The 27526-nt window shown below is 40.6% G+C and overlaps 1 protein-coding gene across 5 annotated transcripts in view; it reads right to left on the bottom strand.

The window, feature by feature from the left end:
- The window catches only part of JAK1 (Janus kinase 1), a 97170-nt gene that overhangs the window by 26089 nt on the left and 43555 nt on the right, over nt 1-27526 (bottom strand). For 2 of the 5 annotated variants that reach the window (XM_030574083.1, XM_030574080.1), the window contains 6 exons: nt 16467-16546; nt 15388-15586; nt 13131-13254; nt 5058-5280; nt 2931-3094; nt 1203-1545 (listed from right to left, as the gene is read on the bottom strand). In XM_030574083.1, coding sequence (XP_030429943.1) covers nt 1203-1545; nt 2931-3094; nt 5058-5280; nt 13131-13254; nt 15388-15586; nt 16467-16472 — 1059 coding nt within the window. In that variant the 5' untranslated portion in view covers nt 16473-16546. Of the gene's footprint in view, nt 1-1202; nt 1546-2930; nt 3095-5057; nt 5281-5573; nt 5741-13130; nt 13255-15387; nt 15608-16466; nt 16547-27526 lie in introns of those variants that run through there. The other 3 variants (XM_030574082.1, XM_030574081.1, XM_030574084.1) reach the window with 3 other exon arrangements.

Raw genomic sequence — 27526 nt, 5'->3', positions numbered from 1 at the left:
TTAACCTTTCTCTTTCTCCATCAGTAAAAAAGAGATAATGCTATCTACATAATACTTACAGGTAATAAAGGTTAGTTAATGTCTGCAAATTAATTAAAAAATATTACAAAAACTCAGTTCAAAACTCATTAGCCACATTCTCCTCTTGATGCATGAACTCTCCATTGATATCTATTGGAATTCTGTGTATAGCATACACACATACAGATAACATTACAAAACAATCTTTTGAGAGGTCATTACTAATCCACCATATTTATTATGCCACAAGGAGGATCTCTAACTAGTAATTAGATAAAGGTTTTTCATGGTTAACTTGCCAAGACAAAGAAGTATATTCCCCATCCTCTGCACTCCTGCACATGCATCTTCCCACTTAGTTATATTCTATATAACTTTTTCATTTATTATTATTATTATTATTGAGGTTGTAGTTCCCAGAATGTGCCAAGCACTTTCCAAACCCAGAGGACAGGGTCCATAATGCAAACCTACAAGGCAGTTTGACATAGTCCTTTGTCCTCCTTTGTGGCCTTATTTATTAATGTTGATATTGAGAGCATTTTAAATACAGTTGACTTCAGAAACACAATTTACTGTTTTATTCATTTGCACGCACACCCTTTCATTGCTTGGATGGGTACAGAATATTAGCACAAATCCCACTTTTGAAATCCGACTGAGCAATATCTGGTTTGGCTGATTTGGTACAGGTATTTATTTTCATTGTGACCTCTAATACTCACAAAAGCAAAGAACTAGTGCTGACCAAAGGCAGGCTTTCTGCCAGTTTCCTAATGCAATTCTGCCACTGAACTACCACGCCCTTCCTTCCCAAATTAGTAATCTCATCTTGTCCAAAAACTACAAATTGATCAAACCACAAGGAGGTTTTACAATAGAGAAAAACATTTTTTGTGACGGCTGCACTTATTTCACTTATGATCTAACCAAGGTTACAGTGAAGCTTTTCTAGAGGCAAAAGCCAGTACGTTTCCCACTTGCAAAGGGCTACTGAGTTCTGCTAACCATTTAAAAGGAATGACAAGAACACTACTAAACAAACCAAAGAGTCTGAAGTTGAAACTTCTCAATTAACTAATTTTCCAAAATAGATTCAAGTTTTTTGCAGACTATTCTCATCCCCCCCTCCTTTCACCCCCAAATAACCTCAGTCTTTTTATCTGTGAATTGACACTCACATTTGGTTTGCGCCTCCACTGTATTCCATTGTTTCCCGTCACCATCACTTCATACTGCGGGATGATCCCACTGTCTCCAAAATTAAATCCATGTTTTTCATTCTCTGTTAAAATCTGCAATGATGAAGTCTCAAAAATTTCTGCTCCATAATGCTTAGTTAAGGTTTCCATTGTTGATAAGTATTTAACCTTCAGATCATGTGGAGAGACACTGCTGTCGCAAATGGTTTTATTGTTAAATTCCTTAAGGAAATCCTTGAAAACATTGTTTATCCGAATTCTGGTTAAGATATTCCTTTGTCTGATTGTCTTGTTCAAAGTTTCAGGAATATAACGTTTGTAACTAAGAAAAAAAAAAACCAATGGAATATTCATATTGCTACCTCAATTTTCTGTTCTGAAACTGCAGTTGGTTTACTGTAAAAGTAACTTACTGAAAACACATGCAGAGTTTCATAGTACATTTAATACTAATACCACAGAAACAGTTTCATAACACGTGATATAATTGCCCAGTTTTTAACCTGACACAGATACAGACAATAAGTAAACATTTGAAAACCTCAAATAAATACAGGGGGCTGTCTCAAATCAGTATTACTTCATTAAGATACATAGTAACAAAGTATTTAAGCTGCAGTTATTTTTTTCACTACTTTTAGGCAAAAAAATTCTGAATTTGGTGCCCAAAGTTACCAAATGAAATCAATAGGAACAGTGGGTACTCACCATCTCTGCCACTCAAGCCACAAATTTAGGTGCCTAAATATGGACTCGCACTTTTGAGAATTTTGACCTTAATCTTTGATATAGTGTTTGAGAAACTGACATTTACTTGGGCAATAAACTAACATTATAACCACCTACATAAACAGAGTTGTATTTATAATCAAGTAAATATATTTATTTATATTGCAAACTGAAATTAAAATCACAATATACCATTTAACTAAAATGAAGTGATGAGAGAAGCAAATTTGACTACACTACATGAAACTAAAATGTTACTAAAAGGTTGTGTTCAATTTACCGTTGGCAGCCGACTAGTTAATAAAGTTGCTACTTCTGAATCATCTATTGCTATAACAAACTGACATGTTGAAGTTGTATTGATGGAATCCATATTCAGGACTTCATGGTTGCCACTTATGCTGTGGCTTCACAAAATTCACTGTAACCAGCAGGTAATAGAACTCAAGGGCATCTTCTAATTACATATCCTTACTACAAGGGCTAAAATAGAATTGCTTTTAGCGGTAGTAACATCAGGGCTCATATCAGTGGTAGGCAACCTGTGGCCCACAAGCTGCACATGGCCCGTCAGGGTAATCCACTGGCAGACCACCAAACTGTTTACATTTGCATGGCCGCCCACAGCTCCCAGTGGCCGCAGTTCACTGTTCCTGGCCAATGGGAGTTGAGGGAAGTAGCGGCCAGTACGTCCCTGTGGCCTGCATCGCTTCCCACAGCTCCCGTTGGGCTTGAACCGTGGCCACTGGGAGCTGCGGGCAGCCGTATAAATGTAAACAAACTGGTGCCCCGTCAGCAGATTACCCTGATGGGCCGCGAGCAGCCCGGGGATCATGGGTTGCCCATCACTGGTTTATATTCCCTGTCAGATCAGCCACTAGAGGGCAAGGTGTCCATACACATTTCAGTAGGTCTAATATTCTATCCAGAAGAGGGCAGTAGCATAAACAGTACTGAGTGAGAGTTATCCTGACTAACCTGATATCCTTGGGAAGTTCTGGCAGCTTCATGTTTTTTTTGATAGCATAGTGAGAGATTGCAAGGACAGCCATTCCCAGACATTCATTTTCAATTTCATGAACCTCCTGATCATTTTTAGGGTCTCGAACTGGTGCCAAGCACTTCACCAAATCATACTGTCCCTTAATGGGAAGCAAAAGAGAACAAGTTGCTTTAAAAATGTTTGCAATAGTCTATATATATATACACACACACACACACACACACACACACACCCCGACAGGGTCGACAAAATCATAGCCCTACACAAGCAGCAGCAGAACCTTCCAGAACAGGAAGTGCTGCCTTCTGCTGGACATAGACATATAAAATTGGACAAATAAAGATGCATCCAGGCCACCCTTACACTACAAATCTTTTAAAATCATCTTCTTGAGAATAAGCAGTAACAATGATGCCCGACAAAAAAGGTTTTTTTCAATGGCAGTTTTGTAGCACAGAAAGAGATCATACTTACATGGTCACTAAAGCCCCAGCCCTCCACTGTGACATGTGCAGGAACACCTGTGTACCTGCAGAGCCCCAGTGACTTCAATGAGACTCATTGTGGGCACAGGTGATCCCTTGTGCATCTCACTGCAAGACTGGGACCTACACTGGTGCACACATCCCACTCAAATCCTTCCAAAGACACCCCTCCACCCCGTCACTCCTCAGTGTTTCCTAAAAAAATAACTGAAGAAAATAAACCTTTGTGGCACCATGAAGATATTTACTATCCAGTGCAAAATAGCCACGATTTTATTTCATTAACTTTGTCCTTTCTCACCTCATCCTTCTGTTTGTTACTCCTTGAATCACATCTTAAAGATCAGATTGTAAACTCTTCAGGACAGTGATATTTTTTTCTGACTTACACTGGAGTTGGGATTTTTACACTCCACTTCTTTTTTAAAAAAATGTTAGTCCCCAAAAGTACAATTTTGTTAGCACTCTAACACTGTCTAATAATGTTCGCTAGGGTGACAACCTATCCTGTAGTTTAATGCACATCCTTTTTTCCTCCACAGTGACCAAATAAAGAGCTATTTAAAAAAAACAACAAAAACTGATAATAAAGGTTTTCAAGCAATAGCTACATAGACTATGATACAATGTGACATGTGTATGATCATTTAATGAATAAAACGTTGTGGGGTAATGCCCCTTAAAAAATCTCCACTCCATGTATTTTATGCAGTTCTCGTTTCCTTCAAAAGTGATTTCTCAAATATTCATTCAGCTGTAGCTTACGTTATAATTTCTTTATTGTGGTTTCACAACTAAGCAACACACTATCACCCTAACAGCTCTCTTCAGACTTATCTTGCTTCTAAAAAGGGACAGTTAACTTTGAAAGTCACACTTCTGTCTGAAAATTTTGTAGCCACTATAGTTACAGTTAACACCTAAGAGTACTATAAAGACGTTAGTAACAAAAATGTTCCTTATTTTTTTCCAGTTTGTTTACTTTGTGCATTTCATAGCACTCCACCAATTCAGTCTCTACCAATGGTCTAGTTCCGTGTTTCCTTTGTATAGTCAATTTCTCCTATCAACATTATCTTTTGTTTTCTGGCAGCAATGTATTAGGTATTGTAAGAAGACAGGATCTCTGCCTCAAAGTGCTTACTCTCTTTAAAAATAAATACACAAAACAGAGACAGCAGATAGGGAAAAGGGAACTACAAATAAAGAAAGCCAGCTGGTGATTGAGTATTTTTGTTATCAGGACTCAGCCAAAGTTTTAACTCCATACAATTTTTTTTTAGAAGTAAGATACGCAGGCTGTTCCAAATTACCCTGATGTTGTTATCTGTTGGCCAGCAGAGATTGTACTTTTAGACTGAGGAATAGCTTTCCAAGAGAGAGGTGGAATCTCCATTTTTTTGGACTTTTAAAACTAGACTGGATAAAGCACCAGAAAATATACCATAAGATATAATCATTTACTGATAAATGAGGTGGATCTCTACATTTAATTTCTATGGGAAGACTGTTCCTTAAAACCTGAGAAAGGGACAGTTTTATGCAAGCGGATATAAAGCATATAACCATTTCAATCACAGGAAAAATGGCTTAACACTTTTTTATACAATGTCTTACCTGTGCAAAGAGATATTCTAGCGAATCTGCATCAAGGATAGGGGTTCCATCTGGCATTTGTTTCTTCTCATAGGAATTCTTTTGTTTCTTTGGAGATGTGTCAAGGATAGGAGTTCCATTTGACAGTAATTTCTTCTCATAGGAATTCTTTGGTTTCTTTGGAGAATGCCTCCAGACTGATGGCTCATTTTCATTTGTCCCATGCCAGTTCACAAAATAATACCTTGAGAAAAAGAGTGATGAACTTTAAAAGCTATGGGGAGCCTCGGTGTATTTTGGATACCTATTTTGAACTGTTTTAAAATTAACATCTAGCAATAAGTCAACATCCTTCATTTTTCTACTCTCAAATAAAATATTACACTGGCCCAAAATACTGGACCCGTGCCAAAACAGCATTCCAGTCTAAAGCCTGGTCTACACTAGGGAGGGGGATCGATCTAAGACACGTAACTTCAGCTACAAGAACAGCATAGCTGAAGTCGACGTATCTTATATCGACTTAGATTGACTTACTTCGCGTCCTCACGGCGCGGGATCGACGGCCACTGCTCCCCCATCGACTCCGCTTTCGCCTCTCGCCCTGGTGGAGTTCTGGAGTCGACGGGGAACACGTTCGAGGATCGATGTATCACATCTCATTTAGACGCGATACATCGATCCCTGATAGATTGATCACTACCCGCCGATCCGGCAGACAGTGCAGACATACCCTAAGGGACCAGTGAAAAGTGATATTATTAAGCTCTCATAGTTTCAACTTTCAAACAGCATATAGCATTCATGTTATGCTTTGGTAGGTAATACTGGCCATTACAATTACAATAGCCTGAGTCACCATCCTGTCTCTTCCCTGTGCAGCCCACCACATAAACATATACCAATTTTAAAATGATTTTAGCTGCCACTATCTCAAGATTTGCTTGAACTAGGAGCAGTGTTGTATATCACACGATATCCTGGAATCTCTCATTTCTGGTGATTCCAACCATTAAAGCTCCAACTCTTGGCATTCATGAAAATATGGCACTAAAAATCAGGCTAGAATTGAAAGGGCCAGACTAATTTGAATAATCCAGTTTTAAAGGGATGCAATCAATTTATAAAACATACTTGAAACAAACTTCTTAGCCTGCTGGAATGTTACTAATAATACCATGAGGATGAGATTTTCAAAGAAGCCAAAGAGAGTGAGGAATTCAAATCCCACTGAAACTGAATGAGAGCTGGGTGCCTTAATGCTTCCCTCCCTACCCTACCCCAACCTTAAGATCCTTTAAAACCATCTCAGTTTAAATGATGCAAGATGAAATCATTTTAAAAATCCATATTTACTTTTTCAGTTAAGTAAAACTTAGTTAAACCAGGTCTGGATTAACACATCCTTTGCCATAATTCTTACTTTGCTCATTAAATATTTACACTTAAAAGAATAAAACAAACTTAACTAAGTGCAAAGTTTTCAAAGTGCTCTGTAAGAATGTTAAACGTTGAACATGTACAGATCCAGTCCTTATTCAACTGTTACTTCAACACTGTTCACTAATAACTCACATTAACAGAGATCTGAAATGGCAATTGCTAATGGGGTGAAAGTCAGTACTTACGCTGAATGCCACTTGTTTGTTACACGGACTTCTGCAAACCTTTGACAACCTTTAGAATCTTAAACAGCATTTGTCTGTCTAAACCTGCATGATAAGTAACCTTAGAATGCTATTTTGTGGTTGAAATGAGGTAAGATTAGATACCTTAATGTACTTAAAGGTCAAGTGAACATGGAAAACTACAACAGCTACAGCACGTACCGAAGAGAAGGTCACATGCATAAAACTACATTAAAATAAAGTTAAGGGTTTCTTTGGTGGAAAAAGCCAGTGCACGTTCTCAGTAAATCAGGCCGTTGAACAAAACTAAAAACTTTTCACAAAAATACTCAAAAGGGAATTACTTTACCCTATTATGGATTATTAACTTACAATGTTCAAAATGTGCAAAGAGCCTTTGAGTGCAAAAAAAAAAGTAGAATGTGGCCCAATTAGTCTTATTTCAGACTTAAGACAACAAAGGAGGCAACAACAAAAATGAGAAAAGGGAAGGAAGGGCAGCAATAAGCTTACACAATTACTCAGCAGAGGCTTGTGAGCAGCAGGGTGGAGCAAAACAACTTTTTTTTTTAAACATATGTGACGAAAAATATCTTCTGTGAATCATTTCTTATAGGCATCACAAATGAAGTGGGCATTGGCGGAAATTAGGTCTCAATTCTGCAATGAGCTCTGCTCTGATGTCTGCATATATGAAGCTCAAAGCAGGATTAGGCCCTTAGTGATTAATGAAAATAATGACCTTTGACATTTCAATGGGTGTTTCTATTAAGGATGGTTTAATTATCTGCATTATACTCAATAACTTAAAAGGAAGCAAATAAAGTATTGGTCAAATTTAAGGACAACTTGATATAGAGAGACATTCTATATTGTGTGTTTGACTCTTCTTCTTCCCCTCTCTCCCCCCAGACCATATAATGAACTCCTGAAAAAAGTCTGTGTATGGTGCGCGGGAAACGGTAATGCGTGCACACACAGCCACAGTGGGAACTCCTATAATGAAAAATATAAAAAACTCAGTTTGGAAATTTAACATTCCAAACACAAGGCTCATGAGACAGTTTTCTTATCCCTTAAAAGCAAGCAATTACTTTGTTTTCTATACTTTTATTTTAAAAAAACACTGTTAATCATTTGTTAATAACCTCATTATTTTTCTGGTGATTCCTGAAAATAACTGCAGGTAAGGAGGGCTGTACTGGTATTCTAACGGAGGTCAGAATTTGGCCCTTTACATATAAAATGACGTTTGTATTTCAGTAGTGTCTAAAAGCTCTAACCAAGATCAGGCCCATTGTGCTAGGCACTGTATATTGAGAATAAGAGAGACTGCAGAGTGTGCAATCTAGACAGACAAAGGGTGAGAGAATGCAAAGATTATTATCTCCTTTTTCAGAGATAGAAACTAAGGCAGAGAGAGATATTGAGTGATTTGCCCAGAATCACAGAGGAAGCCTGTTGCAAAACTGCGAACTAGACCCACAACTCTTGAGTCCTGATTAAGTGCCTTAACAACAGGACTAACCTGCCTCTCATACAAACAGCTCCAACCAGCTCTGTTCTTAGAAAAAGAAACAGGTTTATTTTTAAACATATTGTACCTTTCTTTTCATGAAAAATAAAACAATAGAAAGTATGATTTTAAAAAACAGTAGGTTCTATTTAATTACTGTACTGGAATAATTCAACTCTTTCTGATCAGCTTGTGTGTCATTTAACCAGGGATGCTATAAAATATTATGGTTTCTTATGTTGCGGACTCAGGAAAGGGGTTCTTCAAAAAGTCCGTAGTAAAAAAGTCCTATTAAAATATAACCAGGTATAAACGAGATAGTTTAAAGTGTAAGCTGCTGGTATGTACATGCTCTGAAGATTGACTGCCTGATAATATATGGAAAAAAATCTCACTCACCAAAAGCCTAAATTAGAAACGTTCAATGGTGGCACAGAAACCTAAACATTTAAAGCATTTGGAATGACTGAGCCATGTACTTTCATCATATTTTTATACATATTATACACACAAAAATGATATTAAAAAAAATCCAAAGTTGCAAAGCTAAGCACTCAGAACGCAGGAAATGCCAGAATTAAAAGATGCCTGTTCAACCTTAATTCCGACTCCTTATGTGCATCCATTATGATACGGTCATTAATGATAACACACACTAGTTTTTTCAAAGGACTGACTTTGCAACCTGTCCCTTTAAGTAAGTTTGCATGTGACCTTTTCTAAGATTTTTTAAAAAGCAAATTGAAAATAGAAATTCCGTAACATGGCATCATACTGACCCCCACATGGGTCATCAGCAGGGTCAGAACCTACAGATCCACCACACAGCCCTCTGCCACTTAAGCTAATGGAATAACTGATAGCAGCAATAAATGGTCATCCTCTATATGGCCCAGCCCTAGATGGGCCAAAGATACACACCTTGCCATTGAGTTTCATAGATATACCTCTACCTCAATATAACGCTTCCTTGGGAGCCAAAAAATTTTACCGCATTATAGGTGAAACTGCGTTATATCGAACTTGATTTGATCCACCAAGCGCGCAGCCCTGCCCCGCTGGAGCACTGCTTTACCACATTATATCTGAATTTGTGTTATATCAGGGTAGAGGTGTATTTGCTGACAGCAGAGGAATGATGAGACTCAGGAATCCGGGGTTCCATTCCAGGTTCTAAAGGGGAAGGTGCTCTAGTGGGCACAGGCTCTTCTGGCCAATCCCCACAAGTTTGATCCATTCTGCTCCATCCCCTCCAACCACTGCTAGTCCAGTCCTGTCTCTTCACCACCACTGGCTCCTTGTCCCAGTTCTATTCTCCTTACTTTGCCAGTTCCAGTCTCCTCTCCTCAGACTTCTTATCCAAGTCCCAGTCACTCCCTACTCCTGACTCCTCATCTGATCTCTCTCCCCCACTCTAGCCTCTAATAAACCCTCCCACCCAGGCCATGTTCCCAGTCTCCACTGGCTCTCAGTCCCAAACCTCTCACCAGACTCCTTGTCCAACCTCAGTAGTCCCCCAGCTCCTAGTCCGAGTCTCTTTGCCCATCTCCAAACCCCAGCTCCTCATCAGATTTGTCTCCCCTCCCCACTTGTTCATACTCAGTCTCTTTGCTCAGACAGTTGCAGTTTCCTCTCATAGTTCCCAAGCTCTTTGTCCCAATCTACTCCCTATCCAGTCCAGCTCTTACCGCCCTGCATTCAAGGTCATGCAGCTTCCCCCTCCATACTGCCTGGGCCCAGCAGGGAGGTCACTGATAGCACATAACACAATCTCCATGCTCTTACCTCCAGTGCCCAGGCTTGGACCCAACATGGCTCACAACAGCTCGGAGGTGCAAATGTAGGGAAAATCCTACTCAGCCCTGGGCTAAAGCATGCCTACTGTGGATGAAGTCTCCACTGAACATATGCAAACTGCAATTTTTATTCAAAGGCCTATCTGGGTAGAGTTTCACTGTGAAAATGTTGCCAGAATTTTTTTAACATGGTCAAAACAACAGATTTTCCTCTAGCTTTGTTCTCGGAAATGGCTGAACAATTTTGGCTGAAATTAAAAATCAGCCTGAGGTAGACACTTGGCATGGAAAATTTCAGCACAACTAGTTAAAGTCTGGCAAAGTTACAAGCAACGGATAACAGGGTCTTACAATGGAAATTACCAGGAACTTTAATAATATATAACAGAAATAAGTAGTAATTCTGGGAATTGTCACCATTGACTCACCAAAGCAGAAACATACAAACATAATCTGACTATATGGGGAGTTATTTTTATGAATTAGTAATATATTCATGCAATGTGGTTAGTTAAAAACAGTATTACTGAGTCAGTGATTAAAGTTCCTACAATTGTAATTTTCTTATGTTATATAGAATATGATACAAATAAATATAAATTAAGGTCTTCCTTTGAAAAGAAGAAACTGCACACCAGAAATATTACAGAGGACTATCAGGGGAAATTGCCCTGAGTTCCTATTGTACCGAGAAAACATCAAGATTTTTCTAGTATGTAATTGACCTGATTGACCTCTTGAAGCAAGTAAGAGCAACAAATATTCTGTGAGACCATAAGATTCCCAAGAGCTTTTCTCAGCAATTCAAGTCACACAATTCCATTATTATCTAGTGTTAATCTACTGCACTTAATAACAACAGTTAAAACCTGAGATTAGTTTACTTTAAGATATTAGCACTGCTTATAAAGAAGGCCTGTTAAAGGAACAGATCAGATTATAGTAATTTTGTTTCTCTAACAAACATATAGTACATAACACTGAAGGTAATCTCTGAAAAGCCAAGATCTTTTTTGCTCATTACAGACAATAATTTCCCTGAATAACATACATTCCCTTTCCCTCACACTTCTCCAATCACAAAAGCAACAGTGACATGCTACAGATTTATTCACGATTAGAATTCCTTAACCTTCAAAGAGCCAAACTGTCAAATGGGCCTTATTCTGGCCTGTATTTGCATTACCAGTGTGTGCACGATCTCTTTTCTCCATGCAGGTGAAGTGGCCTGTATGTGTACATTTTTCTTGGAACAACGGAGGTTTGTACATGTCAGTTCTATCACCACCAGGGGTATGAGACAATTTATGAAGCATAGGTGCAAATATTCAGATAAGTACTGAAATATGCAACATTGCACACAAAACAAATTAAAGCTAATTTTTTGCCCCAAATCTCAAGATGAATCCAAAAGATTGTGTTTTTTATTTTAGGTAAATGACAAGTTAAAGAGGGGATGTTGATATATAAAAATATGTTCTTAGAGATGTGACTAGTGGAGCTAACAGGGACCCAACTATTAGTGTCCTTGCCCTTGGAAAATGCCAGAATGCCCAAACATTCTGGAAAAATTTATTCCTCAAGATAAAACTTGTTCTCTAGATTGTAATGAAGGTTCTTCATTTTCAGTTTTTGTTTTAAGATCTCCTGGGAATTTATCAGGCTTTATTACAAATATTTAAAAGCAGATACAAATCAGTACAAAAATTAACTTTGCAGTTTTCTGGGGAAATATCACACTTTTTTTTTTCCTGTTTTTGTTTTTACGCAACTTTCCAAGAAGCTCTTGTATTCTGAAATACAGTTGAATACAGTTTTTGTTGTTGTTTGTTGTTTTCAACCCATTTTAACAGGAAAAGGCATTAACTAACTTTAATTTGCTTTGAATTATAATTCTTGTGCTATCATGTAAAACTGGTCATGTGTATGTGGTAGGTATGAGATTGACCACAACATGTACACCAGCACTTGGGTCATTCCAGTACTATTGACTCAGCTCCCCGCACTGGAAGGTGACATGGAGGCTCAGTAACCCAGTTAACAAGCTGTCCTCTCTTCTTCTGGAGGGAGGAGCCAGGTCTGACGAGTTCCAGAGCTTCCAAAATTCAAATTATATGTAAAAACAAAATAATGACTTTCGTAACACCTAGGGACTTTTCTGCAAAAGTCAGTAAAAACTGAAAATGAAGGGCCTCACTTGCAGTGTACAGGATGTTGAATAGTAACTGTATTGGGCTACAAGAGGGGAAACAACATGAAAACATCAGGGAAGAAAGATGAATGGGGTCTGTACTAGAATTTCTGCTAGATCCAAAGGGAAAGAAATCCTTCCCTAGGCTGAAAAGTGATGGTGAATCTGCTCCCCAGCTGCTACTACAGCTGTATGCACTCTCCTCTAAGGACGAGAGGAATGGTCGGTGTACCTATGGAGTCACAGGTTCATCAGCCCCCATGTGCTGTGGCTCAGGAATTGCCAATAAAGTACAATCTGATGACGTGCAGATCCCTTTCACAGAGTTTTGAATTCTCCTTGTGCTCTCTCTCATCCCATCATGGAATTGAACCAGTTCCCCTTAGAATTGAGAGCGGGTATTCAAAAGCACTGGCATGACTTTATTCCCATTAAAGTTGACGGGAATCCAATGGGAGCCAAGCAAACTAATGCTGAACGATTCTGAAACCCACACCCTGTGTAGGGGGAGACACAAAATTTGGCCCTTAACTTTTCAGTGCCTCAGTTTCTCAGTGCATACAACAGGAATAACAACTGTATTTTCCTAGCTCACAAGAATATTTTGTGAAGCTAAATTCCTTAATAGTTGCACTTTGAACACCTCAGATGGGAAGTGCTACAGAAATACAGAATATTATTATGTGATTATGGCGCTCAGCCATTTGTACTGTGAATTTTTAGTTAGTCCTGTCACTTACAGCTTTGTGGTTTTGGGGTTGTTTTAAGGTTATGTAGAAAATGCACACATTCTGGAGACCTTTTCAGCCTTTCCTGTTGTTAATCTCTCAACTTTGTTGTGAAAGGTTTTTTGCTTTTTTAAACTGAGTTCAGCTCTAAATGTTACACTAGCCACACAATTCTTGAAAAAAACATGCACGCTGGAATCTGGAAATAATCCATCTTTCAGTTGTCCCAACATACCTCATACGATAATGGAGCCGGAGTGCTGTCTTGTCATCTATTTTGAAAACATGGTTTGGTGCATACCAGAGTTTTCTACTCTCCTCAAATAGTGCAAAGAGATTGTGGCACAATGGAGATACAGCTGTTAAAAAGAAAAAATAAATTAACGAACTCACAAACTGAAATCTGAACTGCACTTTTGACAGCTCCCAGGAGAGTGTACTAGTAAAACTGTTCAAAATTCTGTGATTTACTTCCTCTGTTTGTTTTGCTAAAACCAAAAACATTCCTTTTCCTTTAGTTGAAGGGCAGGAAAGCAAGTGATGTCACTGTCCCATCTGAGTTTACTAATCCACCACAGGGTTTTCCAACAAAACACTACAGTTGACTTCTTGTTTCTATGTTGTTTATTTTTAATGAAGACAACCTCCCTTTAAAATACAACAAAAACAGGTTACAGTGTCTTCACAGGGATGAAGCCATCTAATTTCTCTGTTTTGGGTTTCCTTGTCAATAAAAGAAGAGTGCACTATCTGGCAGCATGTACCTGTACCTCAGGGGCCCTGTACCTCAGGAAAGCATCTCTACTTAGGACAACACTGAAGCATGTGCTGAAGTATTTCCTAAATTTGGGCCAAATCCTGAGCTTCTCGCTCAGTTTTTACTGAATCCATTCTCAAATAAATGCTTTCCTAATTCCAAAAATATTGAGGAAAATAAATGCTGACTACGCCAACTGTACAGTTATACAATGTGGGGCAGGATACTCGCTACTCTCTCATGTAATCCAGCAGCACTGGAGACAGATTGATGGTATATCACGATAAGAAAAGTCTTTTACACCAGAGACTAGCTTCAGAGCCTTACTCAAAAACTAGCATTTCACAAAATGGCAGGCTGACAGCAGCAACAAGGAATGAAAACAAACAGGACTTTTGAACCTATAAATCAGGTGTCTCCTATGGGCCTAGCTAGCATAAAATAAGGTGGAAGGAGGTTCCCTTAGGAAAACCCTGCTCCCTCAATCACACTTTGAAGATTTTGCAACTCTAACTAGATATGGTTAGAAATTAGACATCAGAAGTTACCAGTAATGGACAGCGTGTGTGTTTAGAATAAATATAGAGAGGTATTTGACAGCTTTTAAACTATTAACATAAATAATAAATGAATTTAAGTATCTGCTGTAATTTATCATAAATGGTTTTCATTAACAGCCAACTTGAATATATATTTGATGAAGTTTAACCATGAGATTTTCCCTAACCTCATCATGAAGAAAGGGTAGAGTAACTAGGTGAAACAGAGGAGGAGAGCACTGGATGTCTCAACCCCAAAAGGGGGCTAGAGGGGAACCCAACCTTTTTTTATTTTGAAGCTTCAGGAAAACTGAACAGACAGTCATAAATAAGAGCCTGGTTAAATGGCCTGAATCTTCCCCTCAAATCAAAGTATGTCAAAATAACTGAGCTGAAGACAGTGGAGTGTAAAACTGGTGTAAGCAAAAAGATCACTGGGCCCTAGTTAAATAGGTCCCAGTTCATCAAAGCACTTTAACATGGGCTTAAATTTCATTGACTTCAATGGCTTACTCATCTGTTTCAGTGTTTTGCTGAACTGAGACCATAATGGAAGATACTGATACATTTTTTGATGTAAATTTCTATATAACTTGAATTGTGCTTAATTCTAATCTCACTTTACAGTATACTAGTGTATTACTAGTATTGTACACACCAGTGACCGTACACATGGAAGTGAGAGACGAGGGTGGGGAAAAACAGGTAACAAGATGAGATAAGTATCAGGGAGAGTTGGGAATGGCTATTTTGCCAGTAAGACCAACTGCCATATTCTGAATCTATGTGCTTTGGTATTGCAGAAAGGGTTTCTTAACAGGTTTGCCAACTGGTGTGTTACAGTGAAAATAGCCTTGTTTAACTGTGTAATAGGATACCTCTTGAAAGACAGCCTAATCCTGCTCACGTTAAAGTCAATGACAAATGGAAGTGTCAGTGTTGGAGTGGAGGGTCACAGCTTTTTGCCATTCCTCTAGGATCCTTGGATTCTAGGTAAAGAACCGACAGCTCTTCTGCAGAGGAAAGTCTCATTCTCCCTTCTCCCCATGAAATAATCAAAAAAGAATTCCACAAGAGGTCCCTTATCGTTTTCTAGCCCTGACCCTACCCCATGAGTATTACTGCATTACCAGAGAGGGATGAATTTATTTATCATAGATTTTGTCTTAGTAATAGCTGAATACTGCAACACTCACAGCACTTCTGGGCAGCTTCAATGCACAGGTTTTCTGCTGTATACTCGCCACTGGTGTACCGAATGGGAGGCTTCTCTTGCAAATAGAATAATATTTCCAATCCTTGCTCTTGAGCTTCTGTGGTCACTTCGCTTTTTTTTGAGTTTCTCAGTTTGGCACAGAAAGCCATGGCTTTGCAATCTTCTTTTACATTTAGATACTGCATTCAGAGAGGAAACAACTTCACAGAGAAAATGTGATGACAAGTTTGATATTTCACTCAAAGCTGAAGCCACATTCAGGTCTCAGGCTGGGGTGCTAAGATCGAGGTTTTTGTTCAGGCCCAACAAGTGAAAATTATTTCAGTATCTCTTAAGTAGGCTTCTGAATATACTTATGGTTTCTCAACCTTTTCAGTTTGGTGATCCCTTATTAAAATATAAATAGTAGTAAAATAATGTATTAATGGCAACAATGCTGCTGCCCCACACATACCTCTACACTGCAGTTTTGACCTCCACAAAGTTATTTTGGAAATTTTATTTTCTTTGCTTTAGAATTGTAATAAAATTTTCACTGTCTTGCAACACCCCCATTCCCAATTACCTTTAGTAACACCATCCTGAAATCACAACCTACTAGCTAAAATATAATATAGACTTATTTTTAGATGCCTTAAAGAAATTGACTAACTTGCTTCTTCAGCTGAATGTTAAAAGCAGCTAAAACAACTATATGTTTGTAACGCATTTTTCTTTCTTTTCTCAGACTTGATGTGCCATACCAAAATGGGCACTGCTTTTTCCACATCTCAAAATGCAGCATTAGCACTAGATAGTTTTAATGCAATGTCCTTAAGACTGGAATATGCTACATACACAAACTTGACAAAATCAGGAATAGTAACTTGCATTATGAACACTGTTTGGAAGGAAACAGCAATAGTAGAGTTGGACTGGCAAAAAAACCCAGGTTTTATTTGGGGATGGGGTGGGGAGGAGAGTTCTAAATGAATGTGTCTACTGAAGTCTAATTCCATTTCAAATGAAAGTCAAAAAACATAGCCTCCATAAGTATTTCATTTAAAAAAAACAACACACCTGCATTTATCTGAATGTCTGGTCTTCCAAATTAGGAGAATGGATTTTCTTCAAATTTTCCAGAAGCAATCCAACCCTGTCTGGGAACAAGGAAAAGAAATGTCAACTCAAAAAGGAGCTGTTTTGAGGAGTTTTATAAGCCACATAATATATGGACATTCAACCAACTGCATTGAATGAGAATTTTTCCACTGACTTCAATGAAAGTCCCATCTCAAATATAACTATTAAAATACAGCTAAGAGCATATCCTAGACATTTTGTGGACCTGGCGCTCCCATTAGAGCCCATGGAGCTCTGGTTGCATCAACTAATCATTTACAAACCCCAAAGCCTCATCTCTTGTTTATTACTTGTATTTTGGTAGCACCCAAAATGTTCTTGATGCTGTCGATTCTTCCTCGCTCTGAAGAGTCTAATATTCAAGCAGCCTTTATCCTATGCGTCACCTCCTTAGTGTATTTTTTAAGCGAGTCCCTTCTCTTTTTGTTTTTGATCTCTCCTCAGTAGATTTCAACTCCATCCTTCTCTCTCGTTTTCTGTCTCTATAATCACTTTTCCTTCTTTAGGGTGTTCTAATTTCACTTATTCTTGCTTTTTTTTTTAACCTTACCCTCCAATTATAACCCTTCTCTCTTCTTCTTTCCAAATAGTACTCACCTGAAAAAAATTGAAAATGTTTCCCCATCCATTTTTCTCCCATTCCTCCAAAATCTGCCTTTTTTCTCTCCTCCCCATACTTTCAGTTCTTACCCTCTTCTCCAGTTTCCCCCATCTCCAGTTTCTACAGTTTTCCCCACAGTTCTCCTTTCCTTCTCCTTCTTACCAAGTTATTCTCTTCATGAAAAAAATCCTCCCCCAATTCTCACTGGACTCCTATCACCCTTCCTTCCAATTGGAATCTGGAATCCTCTCCCCTACTGTGAAGAGCCCTATAGATCATGGAGCTGCTCTTAGTAACAAAATTCAGCTGTGCAGCACTTAAACAGCAGAGAGATGCCTAACGTGTACTGAGAGAGAAGGGAAGCAGGTGCTCCTTGCTGCAGGGAAGCTTGCATCACAGTAGCCCCAGTGGGACAGGTGACTAAAGGTGGGATTCACAAGAGAGACACAGTTATGCTCAGCATTGCAGCACCTAACCTTTAAGTACCCTTGTTGCCTAGTAGAGTTCACAGCCCTGTGTTAGGTATCCAGGTTCCCTATACAATGCACGGGAGAGTTAGGTGCCTGAGAAGGGGATTCACAAAAGCTAGCATGTTGAGCAGGGAGCTGCCTAAAATAGCCAATAGAAAATGCAGAGAAGGGTGTGGCCTAAGCCCCACCCCTCAAAGGAACTTAGGTGCCTAGCTCCACTCCAGTTTCACAGTGATGAACCATCTCCTGGAGTTAGGTACCTAAGGCAGCTCAACACTTTTTCAAGAAATATCAAGGAAGCAGAGGTGCCTCCCCTTAACCTTTAGCCCAATAGTTAGAACACTTACCCAGGAGGTGGGAGACCAGGTTCAACCCTCCTCCCTGCCTGATGGGAACCAGGGATTTGAACTTGGGTCTCCCACCTCCTGGGTGAGTATAAGGGGGTCACCACCATACCTCCTGCTCCTTCTCACTTGTGCTAGCTTGGGTGGAAGGGGAGGTTAGACATGTTCTCAGAAAATCTACTGGATCAGGCCTAGTGGTAAAGACAGGTCTTCTCCCAGCTAATCTGCCAATCCCATGATTAAGATGTCAAACTCCTGGATAGTAATAGGATTTAGGCAGATGCATAAATGTCCAGTTGCTAAAATACAGCCACCTTGGAGACTTTAACAGCAGAAACTTAGGTGCCTAGCAAGTTTAAGGACTTACAGGGTTAGGTGGCAACTGAGCAGAGGGTTTGTAAATGCCAGTGGTGCCTAAATACAGGATTTAGGTGCCTAAATCCCCTTTATAAATCCCACCTTAAATGTCTCACTTTGCAAGCCAGAACCTCTGGGTCTGTCCCTGTAAACTGGGATGTCCAGACAATGTTGGTGCATAAAGCAAGTAGGACTGGAACCCTAAAGTAGATGAAATTTCTGGCAAGCAAAAATAAAAATTGAAAATCCTTAAGTGGACTGTGCAGAATGCAGGAAGTTACTCAAGTGAGTGAACATCAAATGCAGGGATTATATTTACTTCTGAAGAATTTCATTGAGCAAGGAACTGAGCTACTGATTTCTGTGGCCTAAACCAGTAGGCCTGCTCTCTGAATTGAAGGAGAACTTGCTTCGTTTATAAGAATTATATAAGCAACGGTTTGATGCATAAAAGTCTCATGTATTTCCCCAGCCATTCTTTCCTGTGGCAATCTCCAAAGGCAACTTCAGCATTTTGGGGGTGGCCTATAAAATAATTCCAATTCTCAAGGTAACAGACTTCTGTTTACCACATCACATCATTATCCATGGTGCTGGCCATAAGAAGATCCTTCCACTTGTGTCCGGCATTTCCTCTAAACGCACACTTGAGCTAAGAGATCATTCTTTTTGCTGCAGCAGTATTAGAGCTCAATTCTATACCACAGACTTTAATGTAGCTTGGTATCCCTTACAGCTTAGTTCCAACACACACCTGAGCAACTTGGACAGTCTACCTAGTGCATCTTCCTTTGTATTTGGAAATGGCTAGCAAATTTTGAATACTACCAAACATAAATACACAAAATGGCAATGTAGCACACATCAGCAAGTAAATCACATGCACCTTCCATTCACCAACCTTGCTAATTCCTAATTAGAGTTTCCAGACACATCCCTGCCTAATAACAAGGTTTTGATAAGGGAAAATAATGGAGAAGATTACTGGGATATACAAAGAAGCCAATAATTATTTCTGCACAGAAAGATAGAATTTAAATGCAAGGATCTTAATAGGGCAACTCACCTTATGATAAAGACTCCCTTTACGATAAGACTTCCTCATAACCAGGATATACTCTATTTTAATGTTTGTGAAGCCATAAAATTAAAAATTCTGACCAGCGCATATATAATGAATCATAAAAATTGTACCACAGCTTTAAAATGTGAAAGGAAAATGAAAAGCCTATCCTGGCTTCTTGTAAATCTTATAATAAGTCAGAACTATTGCTTTTCAACTCACTGCTCTTTTGCTACACTTAACTCATAACTCTTGTTTCCTATTATAGTAACAATTCCAGGAATACCAAAGAACAGTAAGTGCTGTTTCATTTACAATAAACTTCTGGGAATAATCAATCTCTGCTCAATAACTTAGCTTTTATTATATAGTCTTCTTCATATTATTGGATTCGGTATCAAAATTCATTTTTTTTAAATACGTTTTGAAAGAAAAATGATGTAAAATCATTTAAAATCCACATTATATTTCAAGCGTCTTTCGTACGCCTTCATTAAGAATATTTACTGTCATTGCTATAACAGTTGTGTTATGTACACCAATACAATGAAAGAATTAAAACACTTTTGGGGTACATTTTGGATTAACTAAATGCTTCCCCACCACATGAAAGGTAAAGATGCCAGCCCTAACAGACAGTGCTGGCTCACTGGGGGTAGGGCTGGAGGACCAATGCTTTCTCCAGCCAACAGCACACACTTTTTGCTGAGAGTAGCTGCTACTGGCAATCATAGTCCTAATGATGTCTCTATATGCCCTTAGTGGCAGCCCTTTCCTACTCTACCTCCTGCTGCCTTACCGCTGTGTACATGCGACTGTTCCAGTACACCACAACTGGTAGAGTTCTGCTTAGGTAAAAAGACTAAGGTTTAGCTGCCACTACTCCATCTCACTTTCACTATAGTGATACTACAGTCTTGGCTGAGGAAGAACTTCCACTATAATCCTTTGACTGGAGGAGGACATTCTCTGCCAAAAATTAAAAATGCTGCACCAAAAAAAAATTCTGTGCACAGTATTTTAAAATTCTGCAAAATTATACAAATTTTATTTGTCAAATAAATGTGGAGGCTCCAGCATGGTAGGCCACTGGCTGCACAGAGGTGGGGGATCACTGTGTAGGTCCTCCCAGGACACAGACTCAGTGGTGAGGCTGCACCCAAGTCTGACACAGGACTGGGCCTGCCTCAGAAACACTCCAGGGCCCTGCCTCTCTGTGTCAAGTGCACCAGGCGTGGGCAGGCAGGCTGGCTCAGCCCAGCAGGATTCAAGTGCGAAGGGGCTGAGTGTGGGTGGATCCAGGTGTGGGTTGAGAGGGTTCGATGTGGGGCAATCTGAGTGTGGGTGGCTCAGTGGGGGATCCAGGTGCAGGGGGAATCTGGATGCACAGGGGCTTGTTGGGGGGGTTCTGGGTGCAACAGTAATGGGACTCTGCAGAGGGGTCCAGGCAAAGTCGATTGGGGCTCAGTCAGGGGAGGGTCTGGATGTGAGGGGGATAGAGCTCGGCAGGAGGGTGTATGGGAGGGTCCAGATGCAGCTGATTGGGGCTCGGTGGGGTTGGGATCCGGGTGGCTCGTCGGGATGGTCTAGGTGCTGGGGGAGTGGGGTTCATCGGGGGGGGTAGTGGAGGAGGTTCTGAGTGCAGGGAGGTGAGGTGAGGCAGGAGGGTCTGGGTATGAGGGGGTCTGAATGCACAGCGGTTGGGCAGATGGGGGAGCAGCTCCCTATACAGGGATCCCTCCCCCTGCAGCTGAGCAGCAATGGGTGTAGGAAGTGGGGGTGAGGGAGGAGTTTGCAGAGCTTCCTTCAGCCAGAGGAGGAATCTGAGGATGGGTCTGACCAGGCCCCAGATGCCATGCAAGGGAAGAAGTAGTCCTGTCCTCCCCAGCCGAGCTGGGACTAGTAGCTGAGCCTGGCGCAAGGTAGGATCCACCAGCTAGGTCTTCCCCAGTCCCGCCTCCTGCCCCACGGGGATTTACTGCTCTGTCAGCCGCCCTGGGCTCCTGAAACATATTGCTGGGGAGGGTCACATGACTGCTCTTGTGGCTTCTCTTTGCTTCCCTGTCAGAAAGTCATTCTTCTGTGGGGAAGCAAAGAAATCTGCAGGGGACATAAATTCTGTGCATGCCCAGTGGCACAGAATTCCCCAAGAAGTAGAATACTATCATAGACCAAGACCTCACTGTGCTAGGGGTTGTGAAAAAAAAAAAAAAAGATAGCTCCTGCCCCAAAGAGCTTACAATCTAAGTGTGGGTTACAATAATAATTGTGTACACACGTGCCTGCAACTTTCAGATTCTAGATCTAATTCTTTTTTACCAAGGAAATTAAAAACAGATCTGGAACCCATAGCATGATGATGCACTTGTCATCTCCAGACTGGCCTACGGCTGAGGTGGACCCTGAAAGGTTCTTCAGAAGCTGCAACTAGTGCAGCATGCAGAGGCCTGCCATCTAAATAGTGCAGACTAAGAAGAAATCACACACACAGTGTCAGTCAAACTCTATGTCTACTCTAAAGTCCTCCTCTCAACCTTTAAAACTACGATCCAGCTATCCTAATGATTGCCTCGCTCTGCTCCCCACAACATCTGCTATGCCTAGTGACTATAATGCTACCAGACATTTGCGATGTTCAGTCCTAGGGTATTTCCAATAACACATCAGCAGTTAACAGAACAATCATGTTTATGGAGACAGGCTGACAAACTGGCAGCTGTTAAAGATAGTCTCAAAGATGAAATGGGGCATGCCCACCACAAACAGTGGTTTTGCCTGGAGATCCAGGAGTGCTTGTAATGAACCGAGGACCCCCTACTGGTGTGTTGTTTTTTTAATTAGACCCATTGTTTGGAGCCATTCCTCAATCCATGAGCTCCACTTGCTTCACTTTTTGTAGCCTGTCTGAACCAGAATTGGACTTAGGCCAGCCAAAGTTCACTCAAGGTCCAACTTTTTAGGCTGTTTTGATCCAGGGGGTAAATTAATCTCATTATAAATAACAGATGCCAGCCGCAACGTGAAGATGTAAATTTCCCGGACAGTTTTTTGTTCGGGAAATTTTCTGTTTTTTAAATATTACCCTCTTGAAGGCTTCACAATTTTATATTAAGATTTTTTCTATGGTATTCCTACAATCTGTTAAAAATATTTATCAAAGTCTGAAATAAAACCTGCCATATTAATAACCTAGTGCCAAGAAAACATCCAAAAGTAATATTTGAGCAGCAACAACAAAAGGCATAACCCTTGCTACCAGCAGCACATGCAGAAGGAGTGTGTATGGACATGGTGGCAAGTCTTGGGATTTTCGCAAAATGGAACCCTAGCGGTTAAAAATATACAGCCTTTCAACCAGAACCAATAATGCCTGCTAGAAAACTCAAAAAAACATTCCATTTAGAATCAAATTTTTCAGTATTTCTGATTCCTAACTTATTATTACAAATATTTCTATGAAAATTGGTGTCTCAAGAGTTCACTGGCTCGTGCTGGCTATTTCATCCCTGTCTGAAAAATCGTATTTCCTTCTGTGGCTTCATAATCATTTTCACACACCAGCTCTTTGTCAAGTCACAATAGCAGATAATGGGCTATATTCTACTCTGCTACAGTTACATATGTCTAAACCATATGTGAATGGATTCCACAGGAGTAAAAGAGGAGAATCTGACCACTTCACTACAGGTGTGGAATAAGAATGAGAAGCAGAAGTATTCTGAAAAACAGAAGTCGTGTCTCTGTGCAGCAATACAGTATGAGAAAAAGAAATACAGAAAACATAACTAGTTATGTAATATTTTTAGCAGAATGTTGTTTGAGAACTTTTTATGAAAGGTGACAAAGTAGAACTGGTCAGAAAATGGGTTTTCCTGTCAAAAGTTTAACCTTTTTGTTTAAAAAAAAACAAATTATCTTTTTTTTTTTTTTTTTTAAACAAGAAGTCAAATTTTTCCATGGAAAGACAATACTTATGAAAAACTATTTAATCAAAAACTGAAGTTCCCTTCGAAAAGCACTTTTGATGGAAAATTTTCAACAAGTCCTATAACCTAGTCACTCAGTTCCAGACTAATTTATAGCCACACATTACATTTTGGGTTATCTTGAAGAATTTTAATGACAATATTCTTATTACATGAATTCTATGAAATTTAAGTATGTTCAAAATTCTTATGGAATTTACTATTTTCTGGAACTATGCTGCTTGCTCCTTAATTAGAAATAGCAAGAAGCATAGAATTCCTCCAAAAAAGGTTAATCTAAATAAATATTTACCCATTACTCTGTTTAAAAAAACAAACAAATTTAAGTTGGTCTACACAAGCAGGTTGCATCAGTTTAACCACATCTGTTTAGTTCACTGATGCAACTTTTTTCTTGCAGACAAGGCCCTAGTGAAATTATGACATCCACGAGATGGGAAGTGGAGGAACAAAAGAAAGAGATTCTAAATGCTAAACTGTTTAAAACTTCTTTGTTTGTGGTTTCTGAACTTTACAGGAGTTTTGCTCTAGTAAGGTCCGGAGGGACTTTATTTAACTCTGATACTTAATGAACACAATCTATTGGTTAAGGATTTAACCCTTCCACATCTTCAATTGAGTTGTGAGATCTCCCACCAAGAAGTCCATCAGCAAAACCAGGGAAGACCAAACTTGACATTCCTTACATTTCTAAGGAAAAAACACACCAACTCCACTACCCGCTGTTTTTTGTTTTTTAGAAAACCTTTCAAGACTTCTATATACAAAAAAGGCATAACGCGAATGTTTGTTTTTAAAAATTCTTTGCAGATCTCTCCTTGAACCAGAAACAAGCAGACAATGGATTTATTAGAAGGAATGGCGTGGGAAATGAATGGAAAGCTTAGGCCTTGCCTACGTTCCAAACTTCTGTTGGCATAGCTATGATCAGGAGTGTGAGGTGATATGATCCCTGACCGATACAGCTGTCCCAGCAGAAGCCCCTAGTATAGGTTCAATTATACCAGTAAAATTGCACTTTACGGGTATGGCTTGTTTTGCTTGGGGGATAATGGACTATGCTATACTTACAAAAGCACAGTTCGGTTAGCATAAATTGCATCCACACTAGGAGTTCTGCCAGGATCACATATTCGTATTACTAGTCCAATAAAGAGCTCCTATTGTAGACGTGGTCTTAGACAGATATCTCCTGTGGGGGGAGGAGGGCAGGCAAACATTTGGGGGTTGACCCTACAGTCTTTACTAGGGCAAAACTCCCATGAAGTTCAAAAAGTCTTTCCCCTAATTAAGGAAATGCAGATCAGGTGCCTAACTGGGAAACTAGAAGAAGGATTTTGGGAGAGATTTTGATATGGTGAAAGTCAATGGGACCTGTTCCCTAACTTTCTTAAGCACTACTGAAAATCCCAGTTTATGGCTCACATGTAAGTATGGAAATTAGGCCATCTAGATCAGGGTTTCTTGCAACAATTTTTTGGGTGGCCTCAGAGTGTGGCCACCAACTCTTGCTGGTGGCCGCACTTACACTTTTTCCTAAAATTATTAACTTTAGGAAAAATAAATAAAGTAATATGCAAATATATACATCCAAATTATTGTAATATATTTATGTAAGGTTTGGGGATTTTTTTGCAGATTTAATAATAAAAATCATGTACAGGTATCTCTATTTTTTGACTAGACCTAACAGAATAGAAACACAAATAAGGTGCTTTCCACGTTCTTGTCTTTTTTATTATTGCTTCTTTTGCTTTTTTGGTAAAAGTGGTTGTTTGTATAACTATTCTGAAGTAAATTTAAAAAGGCTTTTACATAATAGAAATCCAAATAATAATGAAAAACATATCTGAGTGGCTTGGGTCTGGGAAGGGGAGGGGAGGCACGCTGCAGCTGCAGCTGGCCCAAGGCTCTTCCAGGCAGGTGGTGGGGCTGGGGCTTCAGCCAGCCCAGGGTTCCTCCAGTCGCAGGGGGCACGCTCAGGGCTTCTCCAGGTGGGGGGCTTGTGGCTTCAGGTGCAGTGGGTCTCAGGGCTCCAGCTGCGGAGGGGAGTGCACACAGAAGGGGTGCAGTCGGGGGCTAGCCTCCCCAAAGAGGGGCTCCACCCACTGGCCATGTGCCTACTGCTCACCTCCTCATTCCCTGCCCATCACTCGCCTCCCGTGTCCCTCCTCACTCCCCCCACTCGCCTCCTCACTCCCCCGCTTGCAGCCATATCCCCCTGCCTGCCTTGTCACCCTGCTGCTGGCTCACCATTCGCCTCCTTACTTCTCTGCTAGCCCCCTCCCCACCCCGCCACTCACCTTCTCACTTCTCTGTTCGCAAACAGACCTCCACTCACGCTCCCCACCCTGCTGCTGGCTCACCGCTTGCCTCCTCACACACACCCCTGCTCACCTCCTCACTTCTCTGCTCACAGCCAGTTTGCTCACCGTGCTGCTGCCTCACCACTCGCCTCCTCACACACACCCCTGCTCACCTCCTCACTCCCTTGCTCGCAGCCAGTTCGCTCACCCTGCTGCTGGCTCACCAGTCACCTCCTTACACACCCGCCTGCTCAACTCCTCACTCCCCCGCTCATAGCCAGTCATTCCCCCTCACCTTCACCCACTCACCCTGCGGCTGGCTCATCGCTCACCTCCTCACTCCCCCACCCACCTCCTTACTCCTCCACTAGGGCCTCCCCCGCCCTTACCTCGCCACCCTCCCACCCCTCGTCCGCTTCTCTCTTCACCCCAGCCCCACTCGCCTCCTCACAGCCAGACCCCCACCCACCCTGCTCACCCTGCTACTGGCTCGCCGCTCACCTCCTTACTCCTCCACCAGGGCTTCCCTGCCACTCACCTCTTGCCTCCTCACCCCCTACCCACCGCTCGCTTCACCACTTACTTCCTCATCCCCCCGCCAGCTGCTCGCCTCACCGCTCGCCTCCTCACACACATCCTCACTCCCCTGCTCACAGCCAGTTCGCTCACCCTGCTGCTGGCTCACTGCTCACCTCCTCACTCCCCTACCAGGCCCCCCTACTCGCCTCACCACTTGCCTCCTCACCCTCGCTTCTCGCCTTTTCACCCCCTCCATGCCACCTCATCTTGCTCCTTAAGCATTGTGTGTCCCACCTGTGTCTCCAGAGAGGCGGCACATGCAGAAGCAACAGGGAGGAAGGGGAGGGGCTGATGCTCCCCCACACACACTGCATGGGAAACTGCAGTGGCTGCAGGGAAACCCCCTGGTGGCCGCATGAGGCCACAGTGGCCGCATTTGAGAAATATTAGTCTAGATGAAGTTCTGGATCGGCCACAGACTTCCTGTGGGATGCAGGACAAGCTGCTTAACGTCTCTCTACCTCAGTTTTCCAATCTTTAGAAGTGTGATTCAGTAGAACCTCTGATTTATCAACACCAGAGTTAAGAACTGACCAGTCAACCACGCACCTCTTTTGGAACTGGAAGTACGTAATCAGATAGGAGAGAGCAAAAAAAAGCAAACACTGTACAGTATAGTATTAAATGTAAACTACTAAAAAAATAAAGGGGAAGCTTAAAAAAAGATTTGACAACATAAACTTTCTGTGCTTGTTTAATTTAAATTAAGGTGGTTACAAGCAGCATTTTTCTTCTGCAAAGTAAAGTTTCAAAGCTGTATTAAGTCAGTGTTCAGTTGTAAACTTTTGAAAGAACAACCATAACATTTTGTTCAGAGTTACAAACATTTCAGAGTTATGAACAACCTCCATTCCTGAGGTGCTTGTAACACTGAGGTTCTACAGTATGCTTATTTTGCTGTTTTGAGAGTGGTAATACAGTAACATTTGCATAGTATTTTGACTCTTATGCAAAGCACTATAGAAATTCTAATTGGGTGGGATTATTAGAAAATGAGAACCAAGACGGTTTGAGGACACAGTTTACAGGATGTGGATCGGTCCACTCTAATCCCACTTGAAATTACTACACTGCATTAAATTGTGTGTGATTTTTGTTGTAAATTTTGCATCCCTTGTTTTACTACTAGCAGCACTAGTACAAAAATAAGTATTAGTATTTTTAAACAATCACATGTATACTACTACTAACTCCTTATGTAATATTCTGATCAGTTGACTGCTGAGGACGTTACTATCCTATCTGGTCAAAGAGGTCTGAGTACAAATGAGAGTAAGAACCAAGATAAACT

Source organism: Gopherus evgoodei, chromosome 8 (assembly GCF_007399415.2).
Source record: "Gopherus evgoodei ecotype Sinaloan lineage chromosome 8, rGopEvg1_v1.p, whole genome shotgun sequence".
Classification (NCBI taxonomy): Eukaryota; Metazoa; Chordata; order Testudines; family Testudinidae; genus Gopherus; species Gopherus evgoodei.
Note: the sequence above shows the minus strand (reverse complement) of the source record. Positions and strands in the feature narration are given on the sequence as shown.